The 21,152-nt window shown below is 39.4% G+C and overlaps 1 protein-coding gene across 6 annotated transcripts in view; it reads right to left on the bottom strand.

Annotated features, from left to right (window-relative positions):
• Positions 1-21,152, bottom strand: part of satb1b (SATB homeobox 1b) — a 235,211-nt gene that overhangs the window by 137,862 nt on the left and 76,197 nt on the right. For all 6 annotated transcript variants that reach the window (XM_062062651.1, XM_062062656.1, XM_062062655.1 and 3 more), the window contains exons 3-4: positions 6,889-7,065; positions 6,524-6,650 (exon numbers count right to left, since the gene is read on the bottom strand). In XM_062062651.1, the coding sequence (XP_061918635.1) occupies positions 6,524-6,650; positions 6,889-7,065 (304 nt within the window). The remainder of the gene's footprint in view (positions 1-6,523; positions 6,651-6,888; positions 7,066-21,152) is intronic.

The following is a 21,152-nucleotide window of genomic DNA, read 5'->3' on the forward strand; positions in this document are numbered from 1 at the left end:
AGAAAATGAATACATGTTAATACTGATAATGAACAAAAACACAAAGATTTGTCTTTGAATGTGCTGTGACTTTTGAGCACAGGAAGTAACCAAACGTATTAGTAATTTTTGGAATGTGATGTGAGGAAGGGGTAGGAGTAATCAACCTTTTCTTCTTCCTACTCCCTTTCAGATATGTTAAACTGTAAACAATATGAATGTTCAAACTCATCATGCTACTAAATATAGGGCCCAAAAGGGCACGTGATTTCGCAATGCATTGTGGGCACTGGGTATCCGTTGTTTTTGGACAAAGTTTTTGATTACATGGCTGTACTCAACCAGCAGTATTGTGGGAGAGAGCAACAAACTGAATTAAAATGGATTGTACAAAATAAAAAATAAAAAATCAAGGTACTGCATCGAAACAAACTAGACGCGCTTTCCACTTAAAACATAAGTCAAAATGTGGGCTCTGTACCGAGGATGTCGTTGTGGCTTGTACAGCCCTTTGAGACACTTGTGATTTAGGGCTATATAAATAAACATTGATTGATTGATTGATTGAAAATGATGGAAATTATCCATATGAGGACATCCGAGAGACTAGGGCTGGGCGATATATCGATATACTCGATATATCGCGGGTTTGTCTCTTTGCGATATAGAAAATGACTATATCGTGATATTCGAGTATACGTTCTCACGCAGTTTCTTTTAGCTGCGGGCATTACACTACAGGCTCTTCTCACTCTTTCTTGTCTCTCCTTCTCAATAAAACAAGCGCACCTTCTTACATACGTCACATATGTATACGCCCTCGCGGAGCAGAGAGGTAGCAGCATCATTTATTATTATCATTATTAGCAATAGTAGTAAAAATAAGAACAGAATGTCAACATTACCTTTAAAGTACAGTCGTCCCTCACCACATCTTCAAAGTTTGCCACCTCACTTTTTCGCAGATTTTTTTGATAGGTTTTTTTGCATAATGGTTGACTTAAAGGCCTACTGAAACCCACTACAACCGACCACGCAGTCTGATAGTTTATATATCAATGATGAAATCTTAACATTGCAACACATGCCAATACGGCCGGGTTAGATTAGTAAAGTGCAATTTTAAATTTCCTGCGAAATATCCTGCTGAAAACATCTCGATATGATGACGTCTGCGCGTGACGTGACGGATTGTAGCGGACATTTTGGGACACCATTGTGGCCAGCTATTAAGTCGTCTGTTTTCATCGCAAAATTCCACAGTATTCTGGACATCTGTGTTGGTGAATCTTTTGCAATTTGTTTAATGAATAATGAAGACAGCAAAGAAGAAAGCTGTAGGTGGGAAGCAGTGTATTAGCAGCCGGCTGCAGCAACACAAACACGTAGCCGGTGTTTCATTGTTTACATTCCCGAAGGATGACAGTCAAGCTTTACCATTGGCCTGCGGAGAATTGGGACAACAGAGACTCTTACCAGGAGGACTTTGAGTTGGATACGCGGTACCGTGAGTACGTAGCTGCGGCTTCCAAACATTTGATCGCTTGCCCGTAAGTGCGTGCCGCTATGTGCATGTCACGTACGCAACTTTGGGGAAATATATGTGCTGTATGAACTTTGCGGAGGTGAACGGTACTTTGGGCTGTGGGATTGAGTGTGTTGTGCGGGTGTTTGATTTGTATTGGCGGGTTATATGGACGGGAGGGGGGAGGTGTTTGTTATGCGGGATTAATTTGTGGCATATTAAATATAAGCCTGGTTGTGTTGTGGCTAATACAGTATATATATGTCTTGTGTTTATTTACTGTTTTAGTCATTCCCAGCTAAATATCAGGTCCCACCCGCCTCTCACAGCATCTTCCCTATCTGAATCGCTTCCAATGCTCTCTAGTCCTTCACTTTCACTTTCCTCATCCACAAATCTTTCATCCTCGCTCAAATTAATGGGGAAATTGTCGCTTTCTCGGTCCGAATTGCTCTCGCTGCTGGTGGCCATGATTGTAAACAATGTGCAGATGTAAAGAGCTCCACAACCTGTGACGTCACGCTACTTCCGGTACAGGCAAGGCTTTTTTATCAGCGACCAAAAGTTGCGAACTTTATCGTCAATGTTCTCTACTAAATCCTTTCAGCAAAAATATGGCAATATCGCAAAATGATCAAGAATGACACATAGAATGGACCTGCTATCACCGTTTAAATAAGAAATTCTAATTTCAGTAGGCCTTTAATTCCCAGGAAAAACAGCAGGGGGTCCATCGTCTGGTGGTGGTTTGGCTTCAAGCGGGAATATGTCGAACAGACAACCGTAATATGTCAAGTATGCGGCAAAAGCGTTGCTACAAAAAGTAGCAGCACTGCTAATGTGTAGCATCATTTGAAAAGTCACCTGCTAGAGAATGAGGAGTGCTTGAAACTCTGCATGTCAACATCTCCGGCCGGTGCCACACCAACAAAATGCCGAAGCAACCATTTCCAGATCAACGCCGTATGAAAAAAATAGTCAACAACAGAAGGAGATAACGTCCGCAGGAACCTACCACATAGCGAAGGACGAACACTATTTGATTTCCTATTATGCAGCTCATTTTTATTTGACAGTTATTGAAATATCTTGTGTGACATCATGCACAAAAGTGCACTTTATTTGTTTTCAACTATTGTAGTGGCGTTCTGTACAAAAAGTGCACTTTAATTTAGTGTTGTTTTGATATGTCATCTTAGTGACATCATGCACAGCATAGCTTGTTTTAAAATGTCTCTGAAAATCTTGCACTTTCTGTTTTGAAATGACATGAATGTTTGTGCCACTGCTTAATTACTGTTTAATAAATACAGTTTTGTTAAATTGACTTAGTTGTGATTTCCCTCTCTGCATGAAAGTTTAAAATTAGCAAATATTAATGCAGTATGAACAAGAATGTTTTAATGTAGACACATAGAATCATCATACTGCTGTGATTATATGCATCAAGTGTCCATTCAAGGCTAAGGCAAAATATCGAGATATATATCGTGTATCGTGACATGGCCTAATAATATCAAGATATTAATAAAAGGCCATATCGCCCAGCCCTAATATAGAAAAGATTTGAGGAACGTGTCTTGTATCTTGGTCATCAAGGGAGTTGTATACAGGCCAAACATTTCGGAATGCCAAGTCGGTAAAGGACGACAGGCAAACTAACTTTGGGTGTGTGCAAGACCTCGGAATTTGACATTAAAAAGAGAAAAAACTGTTGTCCTTTCAGAGGCAAGTCAACGGGACTTGTCACTGTGTGGTGTCTCCTGGACTTGTTTCAAACTAAATATGTTTCAAGTCTGAAATACATGTGCATTAATGTGGGAAATATTGAAAGTCTTCTCAGTCACTGATCTATGAATAGATGTATTGCTTTTTTCCCCAAATACTGTGCGTTGTTTGTAACCCGCAGCTAACTTAGTTTAGTTTAGCCAACTCTAACAGCCTACTAAATGCTACGTGTGCAAAGAATAAAACATGGTTGATTCAAACTTACTAGTGTGAAAATGCAGTGAACACACCAACATGTACCAGATGATGGCGTTAAAAGTCATGTTTGATCATCTCACGGTTGCTATCCAGGCTATTCGCCGTCTGGAACCCATTATTCATATTTACATTGTTTCTTATGGAGACTTTTAGTTCACTATTCAAACGCTTCGATTTACGAACCCCGTTCAAGAACCAATTGGGTTCGTACATAGAGGTTCCGTTGTATTACTCTTCTCAACAAGCACCAAGCAAGTGATACAGTGGGACTCTTTCTCATCTAAAAGTACTCTGTTTTGTTTGGGACAACAGCAAAACGACAACAAAAAAGCAGCAGGATTTAATTTGCAGTTATTAAAGGGGAACTGCACTTTTTTGGGAATTTTGCCTTGACATGACGAGGGAGGTATATATATATTTTTTTTAATGCATTCTAACTCGTAACTAAACGTAAATAGAAGTCTGTTAACAGCGGAGTCCTCTATTCTGCCCATAAAACCCAATAAATAACCATCCAAAATGCGCCAAAAATACTGAAAGTTTACTTTTTGTGACTTGAATATTAACCAGGTATTAGTGATATTGTTATTATAAGCGCTAACACAGAAACTATTTATAGCGGCGCTGTGATCACCGTGACTGCCAACTGATCAGCTGCTTCCTCGTCAAACTTTATTCTGGATCAAAAAATAATGCCTCTCACCTGGAAAGTAGAAGGATGAGGATGTATTCCAACAAGTTGGTACACTTTAACAGCCAATTTAGTCCCGGGAATGGCGAGAACAACACGAAAAGACGCTTGGTTTCACCCCCCTTTTCTTCGCGAGGACTATGAATCGTTCTTGAGAGAGAATGAGAATATATGAACATCCTACCAGTCGGCATCCTAATGACAGCAGACCTTGTACAATAAGTGATGTTGTATTATGTTTGTTGGCTCTCATGAAGTCTGGTGTGATTAGTAATCAATGATGTTGTTAAAAAAAAAGAAGCAAACGTCGTAATGCGTTTTTTAAAGTCAAAGCATTGTGTATGCTTTAAATCAGTGGTCCCCAACCTTTTTGTAACTGCGGACCGGTCAACGCTTGAAAATTTGTCCCACGGACTGGGGGGGAGGGGGGGGCTGTATTTATTTTTTTTTGTCATAAAAAAATACAAACATGTGTGCTTATGGACTGTATCCCTTGCAGACTGTATTAATCTATATTGATATATAATGTAGGAACCAGAAATATTAATAACAGAAAGAAACAACCCTTTTGTGCGAATGAGTGTGAATGAGTGTAAATGGGGGAGCGAAGTTTTTTGGGTTGGTGCACTAATTGTAAGTGTATCTTGTGTTTTTTATGTTGATTTAATTAATATAAAAATTAATGTTAATTAAAACCACTGTTACCGGCCGCGGCCCGGTGGTTGGGGACCACTGATTTAAATGATCAAAATACTTAAATGTGCCTGTTACTACATCCATCCCATCCATTTTCTACCGCTTGTCCCTTTTTGGGGTCGCGGGGGGTGCTGGAGCCTATCTCAGCTGCATTCGGGCGGAAGGCGAGGTACACCCTGGACAAGTCGCCACCTCATCGCAGGGCCAACACAGACAGACAGACAACATTCACACACTAGGGCCAAGTTAGTGTTGCCAATCAACTTATCCCCAGGTGCATGTCTTTGGAGGTGGGAGGAAGCCGGAGTACCCGGAGGGAACCCACGCAGTCACAGGGAGAACATGCAAACTCCACACAGAAAGATCTCGAGCGCAGGATCGAACCCAGGACTACTCAGGACCTTCGTATTGTGAGGCACATGCAATAACCCCTAAATAATTAAATCATGTACCGTATTTTTTGTAGTATAAGTCGCAGTTTTTTTCATAGTTTGGCCGGGGGTGCGACTTATACTCAGGAGCGACTTATGTGTGAAATTATTAACACATTACCGTAAAATATCAAATAATATTATTTAGCTCATTCACGTAAGAGACAAGACGTATAAGATTTCATGGGATTTAGCGTTTAGGAGGGACAGATTGTTTGGTAAACGTATAGCATGTTCTATATGTTATAGTTATTTGAATGACTCTTACCATAATATGTTACGTTAACATACCAGGCACGTTCTCAGTCGGTTATTTCACCAACCATCTCATTCTTCACAGGAGGTCCTTCATACCGACAGCCATCAGACTGTATAATGCATATGTTCCTTGACTGCACTTAAATGTAGAATATATGTAGAATATATTTATATTATTTATATATTATATATATAATATATTATATATATTATATTATTTATTATTATTATTGCCTATTGTGAGCGAACTGTGGTGCTGAATTTCCCCCAGGGATCAATAAAGTACTTTCTATTCTATTCTATTCTTTCTATTTATGCGTCATATAACGTACACTTATTCAGCCTATTGTTCACTATTCTTTATTTATTTTAAATTGCCTTTCAAATGTCTATTCTTGGTGTTACGTTTTATCACATAAATTTCCCCAAAAAAATGTGACTTACACTCCAGTGCGACTTATATATGTTTTTTTCCTTCTTTATTATGCATTTTCAGGCGGGGCGACTTATACTCCGAAAAATACGGTATATAAAAAATATTGTTAAATCATAATAATGGAGGTGTTTGGATGTTTTAAGCTGACTTTTGATCGTATTTATTTACTATTTAGAATGCATTAAAAAAAATACATCCGTCATCTTGTCTTTCATAATGATTGTGAACAACAAACACATTTGTTTTGCTTTTCACTTTTTTTTTTACTCACTTTTTCCAAATTCCTCATAGCCAATTATGAAAATTTGGCGATGACATCATTAACCATCCCCCCCTCCACCCTATCAGCGCCACGAACAGATTGACAGTCCTGTGGGAGATGCATGCTTCTGATTGGACAGCGATAAGTGCTACTCACGTGCGTTTGTGCAATGCACTTGTGAATGAAATAAGAAGGTACTTGAGATCAGGACGCATGAATATTTATCATCTGCACGTGTGTGTGTGTGCGCAATTCCAACCTGTGCAGCTGGATCTTGAGCGTGACCACGTGGTAGACTTCCTGCAGCATGTCGGCCACCGTGGCGTCCGGCGCGTCCGTCACGTATGACAAGGGGATGGGGTTCCACTTGCCCACCTGAATCATTCCTGGTGGAATGGACCAGCAGTGAGGTGCTGACACGGTTTAATCGTTTGTACTAAAATATTACACCAAAATTGCACAATATGAAAGTATCCTTATGAACATTTGATAAAAGAATGTGTGTGTGTGGTGTTGATGCCACAATGTGTTAGCCTGGCTTCAGACCAGCTGCTGAGTGCGTTGCCCACAGAAGGTGTGAGTGAAGAAAGGAGGCAAGGCGACGACGGCGGCGGCGGCGCTTACCTTTGGCCTGAGCGGCCGAGCTGTGGGAGTAGCCCAGCGACAGCAGCGCCATCTCGATGAGCTGATTGAAGAGCATGTCCTTGCGCACCAGCACGAACTCCGCGTGCTCCTCCTTGCTGTCAAAATCCATAGGATTCTCGTAGTGCTCCACCACGCAGAAGACTGGCAGCATGTTGCCTGAGAGACACACGGCAAACGTTATTAGCGAGACGAGCGAAGGCCGTGTCACCATCGTTAAAAAAAACCCCCACATTGTTCTTCTTTTATGGGCCAATTTCCATCTGACCTGTGGACTATTTGTGTGCCATGACAAAGTGAGGACTCAGATACACTTTGGGAGCACAATACGATACACTTAAATAGGGATGTCCGATAATATCTGACTGCCGATATTGTCGGCCGATAAATGCTCTAAAATGTAATATCGGAAATTATCGGTGTCGGTTTCAAAATTATCAGTATCGTTTTCAAAAATAAAAATGTATGACTTTTTAAAACGCAGCTGTGTGCACGGACGTAGGGAGAAGTACAGAGCGCCAATAAACCTTAAAGGCACTGCCTTTGCGTGCCGGCCCAATCACATACTATCTACGGCTTTTCACACACACGAGTGAATGCAAGGCATACTTGGTCAACAGCCATACAGGTCACACTGAGGGTAGCCGTATAAACAACTTTGACACTGTTACAAATATGCGCCACACTGTGAACCCACACCAAACAAGAATGACAAACACATTTCGGGAGAACATCCACACCGTAACACAACATAAACACAACAGAACAAATACCCAGAACCCCTTGCAGCACTAACTCTTCCGGGACGCTACAATATACACCCCCCGCTACACCCTACTCCCAACCCCGCCCACCTCAACCTCCTCATGCTCTCTCAGGGAGAGCATGTCCCAAATTCCAAGCTGCTGTTTTGAGGCATGTTGAAAAAAATAATGCACTTTGTGACTTCAATAATAAAAATATGGCAGTGCCATGTTGGCATTTTTTTCCATAACTTGAGTTGATTTATTTTGGAAAACCTTGATACATTGTCTAATGCATCCAACGGAGCATCACAACAAAATTAGGCATAATAATGTGTTAATTCCACGACTGTATATATCGGTATCGGTTGATATCGGAATCGGTAATTAAGAGTTGGACAATATCGGAACATCGGATATCGGCAAAAAAGCCATTATCGGACATCTCTACACTTAAACTCATCTGGATTATTTTCTTTTTAGTCTGTCATTTTTCAAGTCTTACATATTTTTACTTCATAAGGCATTTTCAATATGTATTGCAATATGTAATTTATGTATTATTCATCCCATATCCTGTTGTTCTGTCAATTTACTCCGTTATTTGTGTATTACCCCTTTTTCCTTCTGACACGTGCTAAATAAAAGGCTAAATAAAAGGCTAAATAGGGCTTGCAAAACAAAGATGAGTGTTGATAAATCACATTGCGTGTGCTAAATAATTATATTTGCATTCTTCTCCTCCCAGTATTGTGGGCGTTTTGATGATCAGCATATATTTTGCATATTAATGAAGATGGACTGCACGCCTTATCCTGCCGATTTAACAGATGCAATCCACTTTACAATCCACTCAGATTTGCTTGTGCTATCAGGTTTTGCACATGTTTTAGTACACACAAACCTTTAATAAATCAGGCCCTATGTAATATGGCGATATATTGCAATATTGTACATATTCACTGCTAAATGTAAAATGTAGTTTAAAATATGAGTTGCATATACAGTATTTACACTAGATGACATAATTAATTGGGCATACTGAGTCAAAAAAAACAATGTACAGTAATTCAAATGATCAATTTCAATACATTGCCATTGTAAAAAAAAGTGAATGAAGTTTCTTGCCTGTTAAAAGTAAAGCAAAAGACCACTACTTCGTAATTGTACGGCCTTGCTCATCACTAACCGCCCACATCGAGGTAACAGTACAGCGACACTTTGCAAAGCGGAGGTGCAAAAGTTGAAAACATTACGGACATTAAAAAATCGATGCTATAACATTTTACCCACCCCTAATTTATACACAGTAAAAATAATCAAGTTGACATAGTAAGCAACGAAGCCTCTACATTTGGGTGTGTTGGTCCAGCATGGAGGATGATGGAATCCTATAATTTTTTTTTTTATTACGTGGCAGAATAAACGCTTTTATTGTGACTAAAATTTCCAAAACAATACAAAACCGTAAATGTGGCAACAAGTCCTAACGTGCCTTAATAAGCCTACTTCCTGGCTCAGACATAATGGACAGTAGGGCTGCTGAGAAAAAACCTAATTGCGATTTTTGTCTCTAAAATTGCAATACAATTTGCGATTTTTAAATTGTATACCTATAAATGCATAAAACTGTGAAAACAACGAGTGAAGAGAGACCTCAGACATGTCACTTTTAGACTGTCGATCAACATGTTTATTTCAGAAGAATTTACTTTTAAAAAATAATTAGCTGTATGCAGACAGACTCAAAGTTTTTGTCTACATCATGCTCTTAAATTGAAGAAATAACCGATAAAAACTATACAGTGTTTATAATGTAATGTAACCACAATATATAATATTGCAAGTAACCATTGAAAAGGATATACACTTTTATTTCTCATTGCTCCAGAATTGTTTACAATTGTACTGTAATTGGAAGGTAAATACGTTTTAGTTATACGAAATAAATCAACATAAACGTTTGTCCGTGTTGATGGGCTCATATTGCCCATCCGGATTGAAGCTGAAATTTTACCACAACAGGAATATGGCTTTGTAGTCATAATTTTTCGTCTTATTTTTGTTTTACTTTGCCAAACTTCACACTAGCCAGTCGCGAGTAGCTAGGCTCTACCATGAATTGATTAACGTGGACCCCGACTTAAACAAGTTGAAAAACGTATTCGGGTGTTACCATTTAGTGGTCAATTGTACGGAATATGTACTGTACTGTGCAATCTACTAATAAAAGTCTCAATCAATCAATCAATCTCTCCTAGGCACAGGCTCCACCCACTAGAACAAAAAGTGAGACCTCGTTCCCCCTGATTGAATCGAGAGACGAAGAAAACTAACAGACGTAGCAACTTATCGATGCCGGCAAAGTATTTCTAGTTCATTTTCATTTATAGTTCGATTGGGACAAGCGGTAGAAAATGGATGGATGGATGATTGACTTACTGACTATCTGGCCCAGGCCTAGTCACTATCAAAGCTTTTTCCAAAATGCTAGTGGTGTTTGTTATTAGCGCACACAAACGTGCTGTTTCCTTAAACACTTTTGCTTGGCCAGGAGGCAAAGGACAAAAGGTTCAAAAATTCTGATTGGTGAGCATGCCTGTCACTCAAATGCCGGTGACGGTGGACAAAATAAAAAACTCCGCCTTTTGCAGTTTAGTCATTGCACTAATTAGACCTCAAAGTCGATTCCATGTCAACTAATTATGCAGCCCATTTGCATTCTGAAGCGGGTAACGAGTGAAATGTTTAAAACGCAAACATTGTTGTTGCTAGTTGTTGTGTAATCTTGATAATTAACTTGATAATTAACTAACCAATCAACAAACCACTAACAACGATGAAGATCAAGCAGTTCCCAGCAGGCACAAGACTTTGATACGACGCTGATTATACGTGCATGTCCTTTAAAACGGACTTCTAAACAACGTTGCAAAATAGTTGTGTTTGTAAATTGCGACAATGATGATGTCCAATGTTGGATCCACGTTGTTGGTTGGGAAATGACCAAATTTCAATGGTCAAATCAATGTCACAACCTGACATTGAATAAACGTTGTTAAAAAGCTTGTTGTTTTAACGTTGTATTTGTGTTGTACAATATTGGTTAAAAAATGACCAAAATTCAATGGTCAAATCAGCGTCAGAACCCGACATTGATTAAACGTCGTTAAAAAACATGTTGTTCCAAGTTTGAGCTGCTCAACATCAGGACCTACAAACCCCGTTTCCATATGAGTTGGGAAATTGTGTTAGATGTAAATATAAACGGAATACAATGATTTGCAAATCCTTTTCAACCCATATTGAATTGAATATGCTACAAAGACAACATATTTGATGTTCAAACTGATAAACTTTTTTTTTTTGGGCAAATAATCATTAACTTTAGAATTTGATGCCAACAACACGTGACAAAGAAGTTGGGAAAGGTGGCAATAAATACTGATAAAGTTGAGGAATGCTCATCAAACACTTATTTGGAACATCCCACAGGTGAACAGGCAAATTGGGAACAGGTGGGTGCCATGATTGGGTATAAAAGTAGATTTCATGAAATGCTCAGTCATTCACAAACAAGGATGGGGCGAGGGTCACCACTTTGTCAACAAATGTATGAGCAAATTGTTGAACAGTTTAAGAAAAACCTTTCTCAACCAGCTATTGCAAGGAATTTAGGGATTTCACCATCTACGCTCCGTAACATCATCAAAGGGTTCAGAGAATCTGGAGAAATCACTGCACGTAAGCAGCTAAGCCCGTGACCTTCGATCCCTCAGGCGGTACTGCATCAACAAGTGACATCAGTGTGTAAAGGATATCACCACATGGGCTCAGGAACACTTCAGGAACCCACTGTCAGTAACTACAGTTGGTCGCTACATCTGTAAGTGCAAGTTAAAACTCTCCTATGCAAGGCGAAAACTGTTTATCAACAACACCCAGAAACGCCGTCGGCTTCGCTGGGCCCGAGCTCATCTAAGATGGACTGATACAAAGTGGAAAAGTGTTCTGTGGTCTGACGAGTCCACATTTCAAATTGTTTTTGGAAACTGTGGACGTCGTGTCCTCCGGACCAAAGAGGAAAAGAACCATCCGGATTGTTCTAGGCGCAAAGTTGAAAAGCCAGCATGTGTGATGGAATGGGGGTGTATTAGTGCCCAAGACATGGGTAACTTACACATCTGTGAAGGCGCCATTAATGCTGAAAGGTACATACAGGTTTTGGAGCAACATATGTTGTCATCCAAGCAACGTTATCATGGACGCCCCTGCTTATTTCAGCAAGACAATGCCAAGCCACGTGTTACATCAACGTGGCTTCATAGTAAAAGAGTGCGGGTACTAGACTGGCCTGCCTGTAGTCCAGACCTGTCTCCCATTGAAAATGTGTGGCGCATTATGAAGCCTAAAATACGACAACGGAGACCCCCGGACTGTTGAACAACTTAAGCTGTACATCAAGCAAGAATGGGAAAGAATTCCACCTGAGAAGCTTCAAAAATGTGTCTCCTCAGTTCCCAAATGTTTACTGAGTGTTGTTAAAAGGAAAGGCCATGTAACACAGTGGTGAACATGCCCTTTCCCAACTACTTTGGCACGTGTTGCAGCCATGAAATTCTAAGTTAATTATTATTTGCAAAAAAAAAATAAAGTTTATGAGTTTGAACTTTAGATATCTTGTCTTTGTAGTGCATTCAATTGAATATGGGTTGAAAAGGATTTGCAAATCATTGTATTCTGTTTATATTTACATCTAACACAATTTCCCAACTCATATGGAAACGGGGTTTGTAATTCTAACAAGTTCTCAACGTTGTTTCAATGTCTTGTGCCTGCTGGGTTACTTGTTGAAAAATAAAATAATCAACATCATCTACAGGTAGGATAATGTCATGTTTTACTCAACTGTCAGCAGATTCTTTTCTAAACGGATATTTGTTCCACTCTGCGAATATCAATCCAGGTACAAATTGATAGAAATAACATTCCAAAACCCGAAACAAGGTACCAACAAAGTATTAAGAGAAGCAAGAAGGTACTGGTACTGTGTGTTTTCGCTCTATAGTCACCTGGCTTCATTTCCCCACAATCATTCATCAGTCCATGCCCATTAAACTGACATTATGTTCTAATATTTTCCAATCCCAGGCATTCCAGAAGATGCGCAGAGAGCCCTGGCAAAACAATCAATAAGCCGACAGATGCCAGGGAATGTGCTGAAAGAGCCGCTTTTCTCCTGCCCTGATTTTAATAGATAAAGATCTAACAATAAAGACTGCTGTGTAGGTTCATTTGGGGGATCAATACTGGCTTTGTTTCCAGGGAGCCCACAGACGGCTGTGGTAAATATTGTTCCGGGCTTGGACACAATGCCCACTGTAGGCGTTCTGCACGGGTGTAGCCCGGCCCTCCGCTCGCAGCCGAAGAGGCTCGGAGGAGAAGAAGGAGGCGCCTGCCCAGATGATGGAAGCTCGGAATTAGACTCTCTCAGCTGGAGCGCGACACCCGCAGATTAAAAGGAGCGAATACGAGAAACGGCCCATCTGAGGACGCTCGAGCGGCGGCGTTCCCACCAAACAGCGGCCAAACAAACCAACTGTTCTCAAGCCAAGTGCAATTATTACTCTGAAACCTGCAGGATTTCCAAAGTAATTTCCTCCAAAAGAAAAAAACGTAAACATCACTATTAAAAAGCGCCGCCCTTTGGACGGCTCTGTGTTTGCCGGAATTAAAAAAATATTTCATATTCTCACTGTGGCTCTTGGAGGTTGGGAAGTTCTGGCGAGTAAACAAAACTCGGAGCAGGAGGGCGACAGTTGGACAGTGGAGCAGTGACACGGCGATATCCAGCACGACACAGGGATGATTCTCACAGTGCTCCTCTGTTAGCCATTGTCTGCCACAATAAGTGAGTGTGTGTGTGTTTGCATGCTGGGATGACTAAAGGAGCATTGTGGAAATGTTTTAAGAGTTTTAGTGAGCATGCGGCGGGGAGAATGGTGGGTGGAGGGGTGGATGCGTGCAGGAGGGGTCCGGTTAAACTAGCTTGCATGCTGTTTGACTCACAAAAGCTGTTGCTTCCATTCAGCGTAATCATCTGTTTTTCCATCGATAAACTAAACCAAACGGCCTTAAAAGCAACAGGAGAATCACAAGTGTGTTTACACTCGGTCACTTCAGTATCGTACACCATTTTTGTAAGGGTGCTGAAGGATACTGATTAAGACCGTACCAATATTTGGCAAGGCACATTGGTATGGTACCTAATGGACGGAGCTAAACACCCTGTACTTCCTTATTGGTCACAGCCATCTGTCAGCAGGAATGGAATGGGATATTAGGGGCATCAATTCCGATACTACACCAAAATAGGAGCCTTGGGTATTGATTTTGATTCGATATCAGCAGGAATCATACATACTTACACTACCGTTCAAAAGTTTGGGGTCACATTGAAATGTCCTTATTTTTTAAGGAAAAGCACTGTACTTTTCAATGAAGATAACTTTAAACTAGTCTTAACTTTAAAGAAATACACTCTATACATTGCTAATGTGGTAAATGACTATTCTATCTGCAAATGTCTGGTTTTTGGTGCAATATCTACATAGGTGTATAGAGGCCCATTTCCAGCAACTATCACTCCAGTGTTCTAATGGTACAATGTGTTTGCTCATTGGCTCAGAAGGCTAATTGATGATTAGAAAACCCTTGTGCAATCATGTTCACACATCTGAAAACACTTTAGCTCGTTACAGAAGCTACAAAACTGACCTTCCTTTGAGCAGATTGAGTTTCTGGAGCATCACATTTGTGGGGTCAATTAAACGCTCAAAATGGCCAGAAAAAGATAACTTTCATCTGAAACTCGACAGTGTATTCTTGTTCTTGGAAATGAAGGCTATTCCACAAAATTGTTTGGGTGACCCCAAACTTTTGAACGGTAGTGTATATTATTTTCAAATGTTCGAAAAGGTTTGATCAGGTGAAATTAGTCCAACAGAGAACAATGGTAGAAATGAAAAACACTAACGCGTGTTAACCTTATCATTCGAACAAGCCACCCAGTCTTTAAAAGAGCTATACTGCTTATTTTAGGGGCTTTTAAAATGATATTAGATTCCAGCGGGCATAAAGTAAATACTTTTTGACAACATTTTTTATTATTTTTATTATTTTATTTTTAAGGTTGAGTACAAGGCAAATCTGCATTATTCTCCTCTTGGCTGAAACTCTCAAATTCTAGTGGCTATACTGACTGCCAATTGGTCAGGGGGTCAGAATCAGAATCAGAAATACTTTAATAATCCCTGAGGATTATTAAAATCGAGGGTCCTACATGGACTTCCTAAAGTGAAATTGATGAGACCTGGCTGAAATGTTGGGAAGTTCTCGTACCCTACCGTTACAGTTGCATAAAAATTAAACAAGGGATATGTTAAAAACACTTAAAGAAAAAGCAAGGCCTGCAACATTTGTGTCCTTCTTATAATTTTAATATCAATCATTAAATCAATCAATGTTTATTTATATAGCCCTAAATCACAAGTGTCTCAAAGGGCTGCACAAGCCACAACGACATCCTCGGTTCAGATCCCACATGAGGGCAAGGAAAAACTCACAACCCAGTGGGATGTCAATGAGAATGACAATGAGAAACCTTGGAGAGGACCGCAGATGTGGGTGACCCCCCACCCCCCTCTAGGGGAGACCGGATGCAATGGACGTCGAGTGGGTCTAGCATAATATTGTGAAAGTCCAGTCCATAGTGGATCTATATAAACTGCACAGGCGCTACCAAAACACAGACCGGTTTCGACAAGGTCTTCGTCAGTGTGCAATTCTTTAACATGAAGTGATGCATTTAAATAGTCACAGCTTTGGTCAATCAATTGATATGATAAATCAAGAACAACTTCAAAAATGAAAGTGTACAAATAATAAACTAAATGGAAAATTGTGCAAAATAAATCAAAGACTTAGCACAGTATAATAGGAAAATAAAGTAATAAAAAAATGTATGTGGACAACCACTTTAAATACACTTTTTGCCGTGCACCTCTTTATTTTTGTTTTATTACGTTTTTTGGAGAGTGCGTGTTTTTCCTGTATTTTGTAATATGTTAAAAACACATCAAGCTCACAAACTAGAACAAAAACGGAACCTTTTAAACATAAGTCTGAAAGGGTGCAAATGTAAGATAATGTCCCTTTAAGACAATGGTGTCAAACTCGTTTTTATTGAGGGCCACATTGCAATTATCGCTGCCCTCAGAGGGCCCCATTAATTGACATAACGGTCCACAGTAAATGTTGTGGAAGACTACATTAATTGACATGACGGACCACAGTAAATGATGTGGCAGACTACATTGAATGACATCGGGGACCACTTAAATGACATGACGGACCACATTAAATGATGTGGCAGACTACATTGAAAGACATGACGGACCACAATAAATGATGTGGCAGACTACATTAAATGACATGACGGACCACATTAAATGATGTGGCAGACTACATTGAATGACATGACGGACCACAATAAATGCTGTGGCAGACTACATTAAATGACATGACGGACCACATTAAATGATGTGGCATGATGTGGCAGACTACATTGAATGACATGACGGACCACAATAAATGATGTGGCAGACTACATTAAATGACATGACGGAACACATTAAATGATGTGGCATGATGTGGCAGACTACATTGAATGACATGACGGACCACAATAAATGATGTGGCAGACTACATTAAATGACATGACGGACCACGTTAAATGATGTGGCAGACTACATTCAATGACATGACGGACCACAATAAATGATGTGGCAGACTACATTAAATGACATGACGGACCACATTAAATGATGTGGCATGATGTGGCAGACTACATTGAATGACATGACGGACCACATTAAATGATGTGGCAGACTACATTGAATGACATTGGGGACCACTTTAAATGATGTGGCACATTACATTGAATGACATCGAGGGCCACATTAAATGACATGACGGACCACATTAAGTGATGTGGCAGACTACATTGAATGACATCGGGGACCACATTAAATGATGTGGCACACTACATTGAATGACATCGGGGGCCACATTAAATGACATGACGGACCACGTTAAATGATGTGGCAGACTACATTGAATGACATCGGGGACCACATTAAATGATGTGGCACACTACATTGAATGACATCGGGGGCCACATTAAATAATGTGACGGATCATAATGAATGACATGGCAGGCCACATTAATGAGGTGACGGACCATATTGAATGATATGGCGGGCGATGTTAAGTGACGTGACAAACCAATTTAAAAGACGTGGCAGACCATATTGAAAGACATGGCGTGCCACATTATAGAGGTGACGGACCACATTAAATGATGTGTTGGACTATTGAATTACATGGCGGGCCACATTAATGAGGTGACGGACCACAATAAATGCCGTGACGGACTATATTGAATGACGTGGCGGACCACATTAAATGAGGTGACGGACCAGGTTAACTGACGTTACAGACCATATTGAATGACATTAATCAGGTGACGGACCACATTAAATGACGTGACAGATCACATTAAATAATTTGACAAACCACATCAATGGGGTGATGGACTACATCAAATGATGTGACAGGCTTCGAGTTTGACACACCATCAGAGGTGCTTCTTAGATGCACACAAAGTTTGTCGGTTCATCAGAAGTGTGAACAGTACACGAACCAGAGGCCTGTCTTAAAACGACAAATCATGAATTTGTAACAATCAAGTCTGGAAGCGCCTTCTCCTTGCGACACATCTCCATCTGTTTGTGTAGCGAAGTAGCTCCTGGTGCTACTTTTTAATATTCATGTCTATTTTACAAGCTTCTTTGCTGGTAGATATTCCACCATACTAACACAAAGTCACGGAACACAGCTGAATTCTGCTTTTGGAATTGCATTGCACCAACTGTGTGGTGATTTTATAACCATTATCAACTTGAAGCCCAATGTTCAGACTCCGTACACACAAAGTAAACCAGGGCCAAGTGTTATATCTGTATACAAGCACCGTTGCCAGACGTACAATAATTTGTAACAAAAACTGTACTACACGCCAACTAAATTGTTAGGGTGCCACATTTCCAGAAAGCTAAGGACCAGGGAACCAGGCCGCTCTCTTTACTATTAGTCTAATTCGTGTATAATACAGACAATCAGTGTCCTTTTTCAGTTCACATTTGATTTTGGTCTATTTGGTTCGTCAAGAGTTACAGCGCTGTGCAGTTTTTAAGGACCTTCTGCAAAAAAGCTAGTCAAAGTTCATCTCTACGACCGAACTTTACTGTTTTTAAGAATCTGCTGCAAAGACGTGAGTCTCTCACAAGTTTATAATTAACTGAAATTGCGGGCCACCAGTTGAATACCCCAAATAATGAAAGAAAGAGAGAGGACCTAAAATAGAACCTTGAGGAACACCACAAGTATAACTAAAAAAGTTGAACAAATGACTAATGACTTCATCTGAAGTCAACAAGCTACAGCTAGGCCTTGGCCGATATTCGATAAGTCAATTAACTAAACGATGAAGGAAAATGTAGTCTGTAACATTTCCAGCTTCGCTAATCGCCATATGCATGCGTTGCTAGAGGCAGAGCGGTAATTCTTAGCAGCAACTGTGGGCGTTTGTACTAAATGCACATAAACAGTAATGATAACTGCTGTAAAACTCCCGACAATTAGTATTACCGTACTAAATTAAAATGATTGATAGCTGCACGTTGATAAAGTGGTGGAAGCATTGTTAACAAGAACAATGCTAAAATGAACGGGAGACATTAACGTCTTTTCCAGTTAAAAAACGTCATACTTGTATGAACATGTTACTGTCTAAACTACTCAGATACAGTATTCACATTGACAATTATATATAAACTTGACAGTGTCGAGTTGAAACAGGAAGTGAACTCACGTGACAACACAAACTGGAAGTAAGACAAACTGATCAACCAATTACCATTCTAAAACGTTTACAAATTAAAATGTAGGAATATAAGCATATTTAAAAACGCTAATAAAAAAAATGGCTCTCATGAAGCATGAACAGTATTTGTTGTTTCCTCTGCCAAGAAAGTATAAACGATTTTAGTGTGTGTACAAGTACTTTTTGAGCCTATTCAGCAATACCGCGATAATAATACAAACTGTGATCATTTTGGTCACACTAACTTTATTTAGCCATTGTATTTATTGTTTTGATTGTGTACATTTGAGGGTCCCCTATCCCCTCATTATTGCTTTTGGTTGTGATTTGTATTCAAGTACAAACATTTGCTAATAGAGTTTATTTTATTTGTATTATTTGTTTGTTGTATTTAACTTGTATATTTCAAAGTTTACATTCCAATTTCAATGTTGAAATATACCAAAATTACAAATGTATTGCATTTGAAAGGGTATACGTGCATTATTATTAGGTATTATCATTTCATCGGTATATATATCTCAAAATAATCTTGTTTATCGGCAATATTTTGTAGGTCAATGTATCGTCTATATATTGTCGTCGGCCCAGGCCCAGTTACAGCAACACCTTAGTTACATGAATCACAATATGAAAAGAATTGCAACTGCCAAATAGGAGAGGACGTAAAAGGGTGCATAGAGGAACGCTTCGGTTATGTAAAAAAAACAAGTTAGAACCACAGTGTTCTATGTTTGCTGGCAAGGTTACACTGTCAATGCAAGGATCTGCCAATGTGCTTACAGTGCAGTGTTTCCCACACATTCATTTATTTGTGGCGGCCCGCCACGAAAGAATTATGTCCGCCACAAATAAAAAAAATTAAAAAATAAAAATAAAAAAAAAGGTTTTTTTTGTTGTTTTTTTTGTCCTTTCCAGCTTCTCAGGCAAATCATATAGTTGATGTAGATGCCCATATCGGCTGTTCAGATTTACTTTACAAAAGAGAAGTGTAGGATACTTCTCTTGTTGCCTTATTTGTATTTGACTTTATTAAATGTATTTATATTAGAAACACAACATGTGTATATAACAAAGGGTGCAAAGTCTGCAGGCAGTAGGAAACACATGGTTAAGTGTAGGGAGTAAAACTGATGGCAGTCTAAAGTTCAAGATTTTTGGAGCTCTTTGTTCAGTGGATCAGATGTTTGATGAAGCTCTGTGTCTATCTACCACCACTACTGTTTTCTGTTTATTTGTTACTGACTGTGGCAGGACACCTCTGCCTCTGTTTCACTTTATGTTGCTGGTAAATAATATGGTTGTAGTAGTAGGCTAAAGTTAAATTATTTAGTATGCACTAATTAAAGGGGCAGAGCTTTGAGACATTTTAGCTTATATATTTTATAAGATATATTTTTTGTAAGAACCACAATTAATAAATATATTTCAGTGAATAACTTATTGTTCAAATCTGTATGTAAATATGTACATAAAGTGTTGTAATTATATTGTAAAATGGATGGATGGATGGACATTTAAAACAAAACTGTTGTTATTAATTAGTAAGTATACATTTTTTAGCCTTTTTAGAGAAAATCAAATCATTGTCGTAAATTATGCAAATTACTCGATGATGTCATGTGACCACGCCCATAGCCACGCCCCCACCGCCACAGGTATCTTGGCAGTTTATGGGAAACACTGCAGTGGTCCAAGTTCCTCTTTACAACAGAAGCACTCTAGTCTATTTTAGTAATATGCTGCAAAAATGTTTTTCTTTAAGGTTTTCAACTGAACTGGGGGCTGGAGTGGTGTCATTCTCGGGTTCAGATTTGGCCCCTGGGTTGCCAGTTGAATGGCCCTGCTTTCCACGGTCTATGGTAGGGGTATCAAAGAGATTTTAGCTCAGGAGGAAAATATGTGTGCACGCGGGCCAGACTATTAAAATCTTGGCATTAAAACTAAAAAAATATTGTTTTCTTTGTATTACTTTGGCCAAAAATAGAACAAACACATTCTAAAAATATTACAATAAAAATATAGAAAAAAGCGGTAAAGTTTAGCTCTCTAAAGGAAAGAAGAAAGTGAATGAATGTTGAATAAATGTACATATACTGTACATAAACGGGGGCGGTATAGCTCGCTTGGTAGAGTGGCCGTGCCAGCAACTTGAGGGTTCCAGATTCGATCCCCACTTCCGCCATCCTAGTCACTGCTGTTGTGTCCTTGGGCAAGACACTTTACCCACCTGCTCCCAGTGCCACCCACACTGGTTTAAATGTAACTTAGATATTGGGTTTCACTATGTAAAAGCGCTTTGAGTCACTAGAGAAACGCGCTATATAAATATAATTCACTTCACTTCACTTAAACATTTGTTTTCTTTTGTATTATGTTATTTTTTTAATGATTTAAGTAATGTTTATGACAACCTTTTTCCAAAACACAATATAGAATGTGTTTTGGAATGGGGGGACGGCGTGGCGAAGTTGGGAGAGTGGCCGTGCCAGCAATCT

Source organism: Entelurus aequoreus, linkage group LG11, assembly GCF_033978785.1.
Source record: "Entelurus aequoreus isolate RoL-2023_Sb linkage group LG11, RoL_Eaeq_v1.1, whole genome shotgun sequence".
Classification (NCBI taxonomy): Eukaryota; Metazoa; Chordata; class Actinopteri; order Syngnathiformes; family Syngnathidae; genus Entelurus; species Entelurus aequoreus.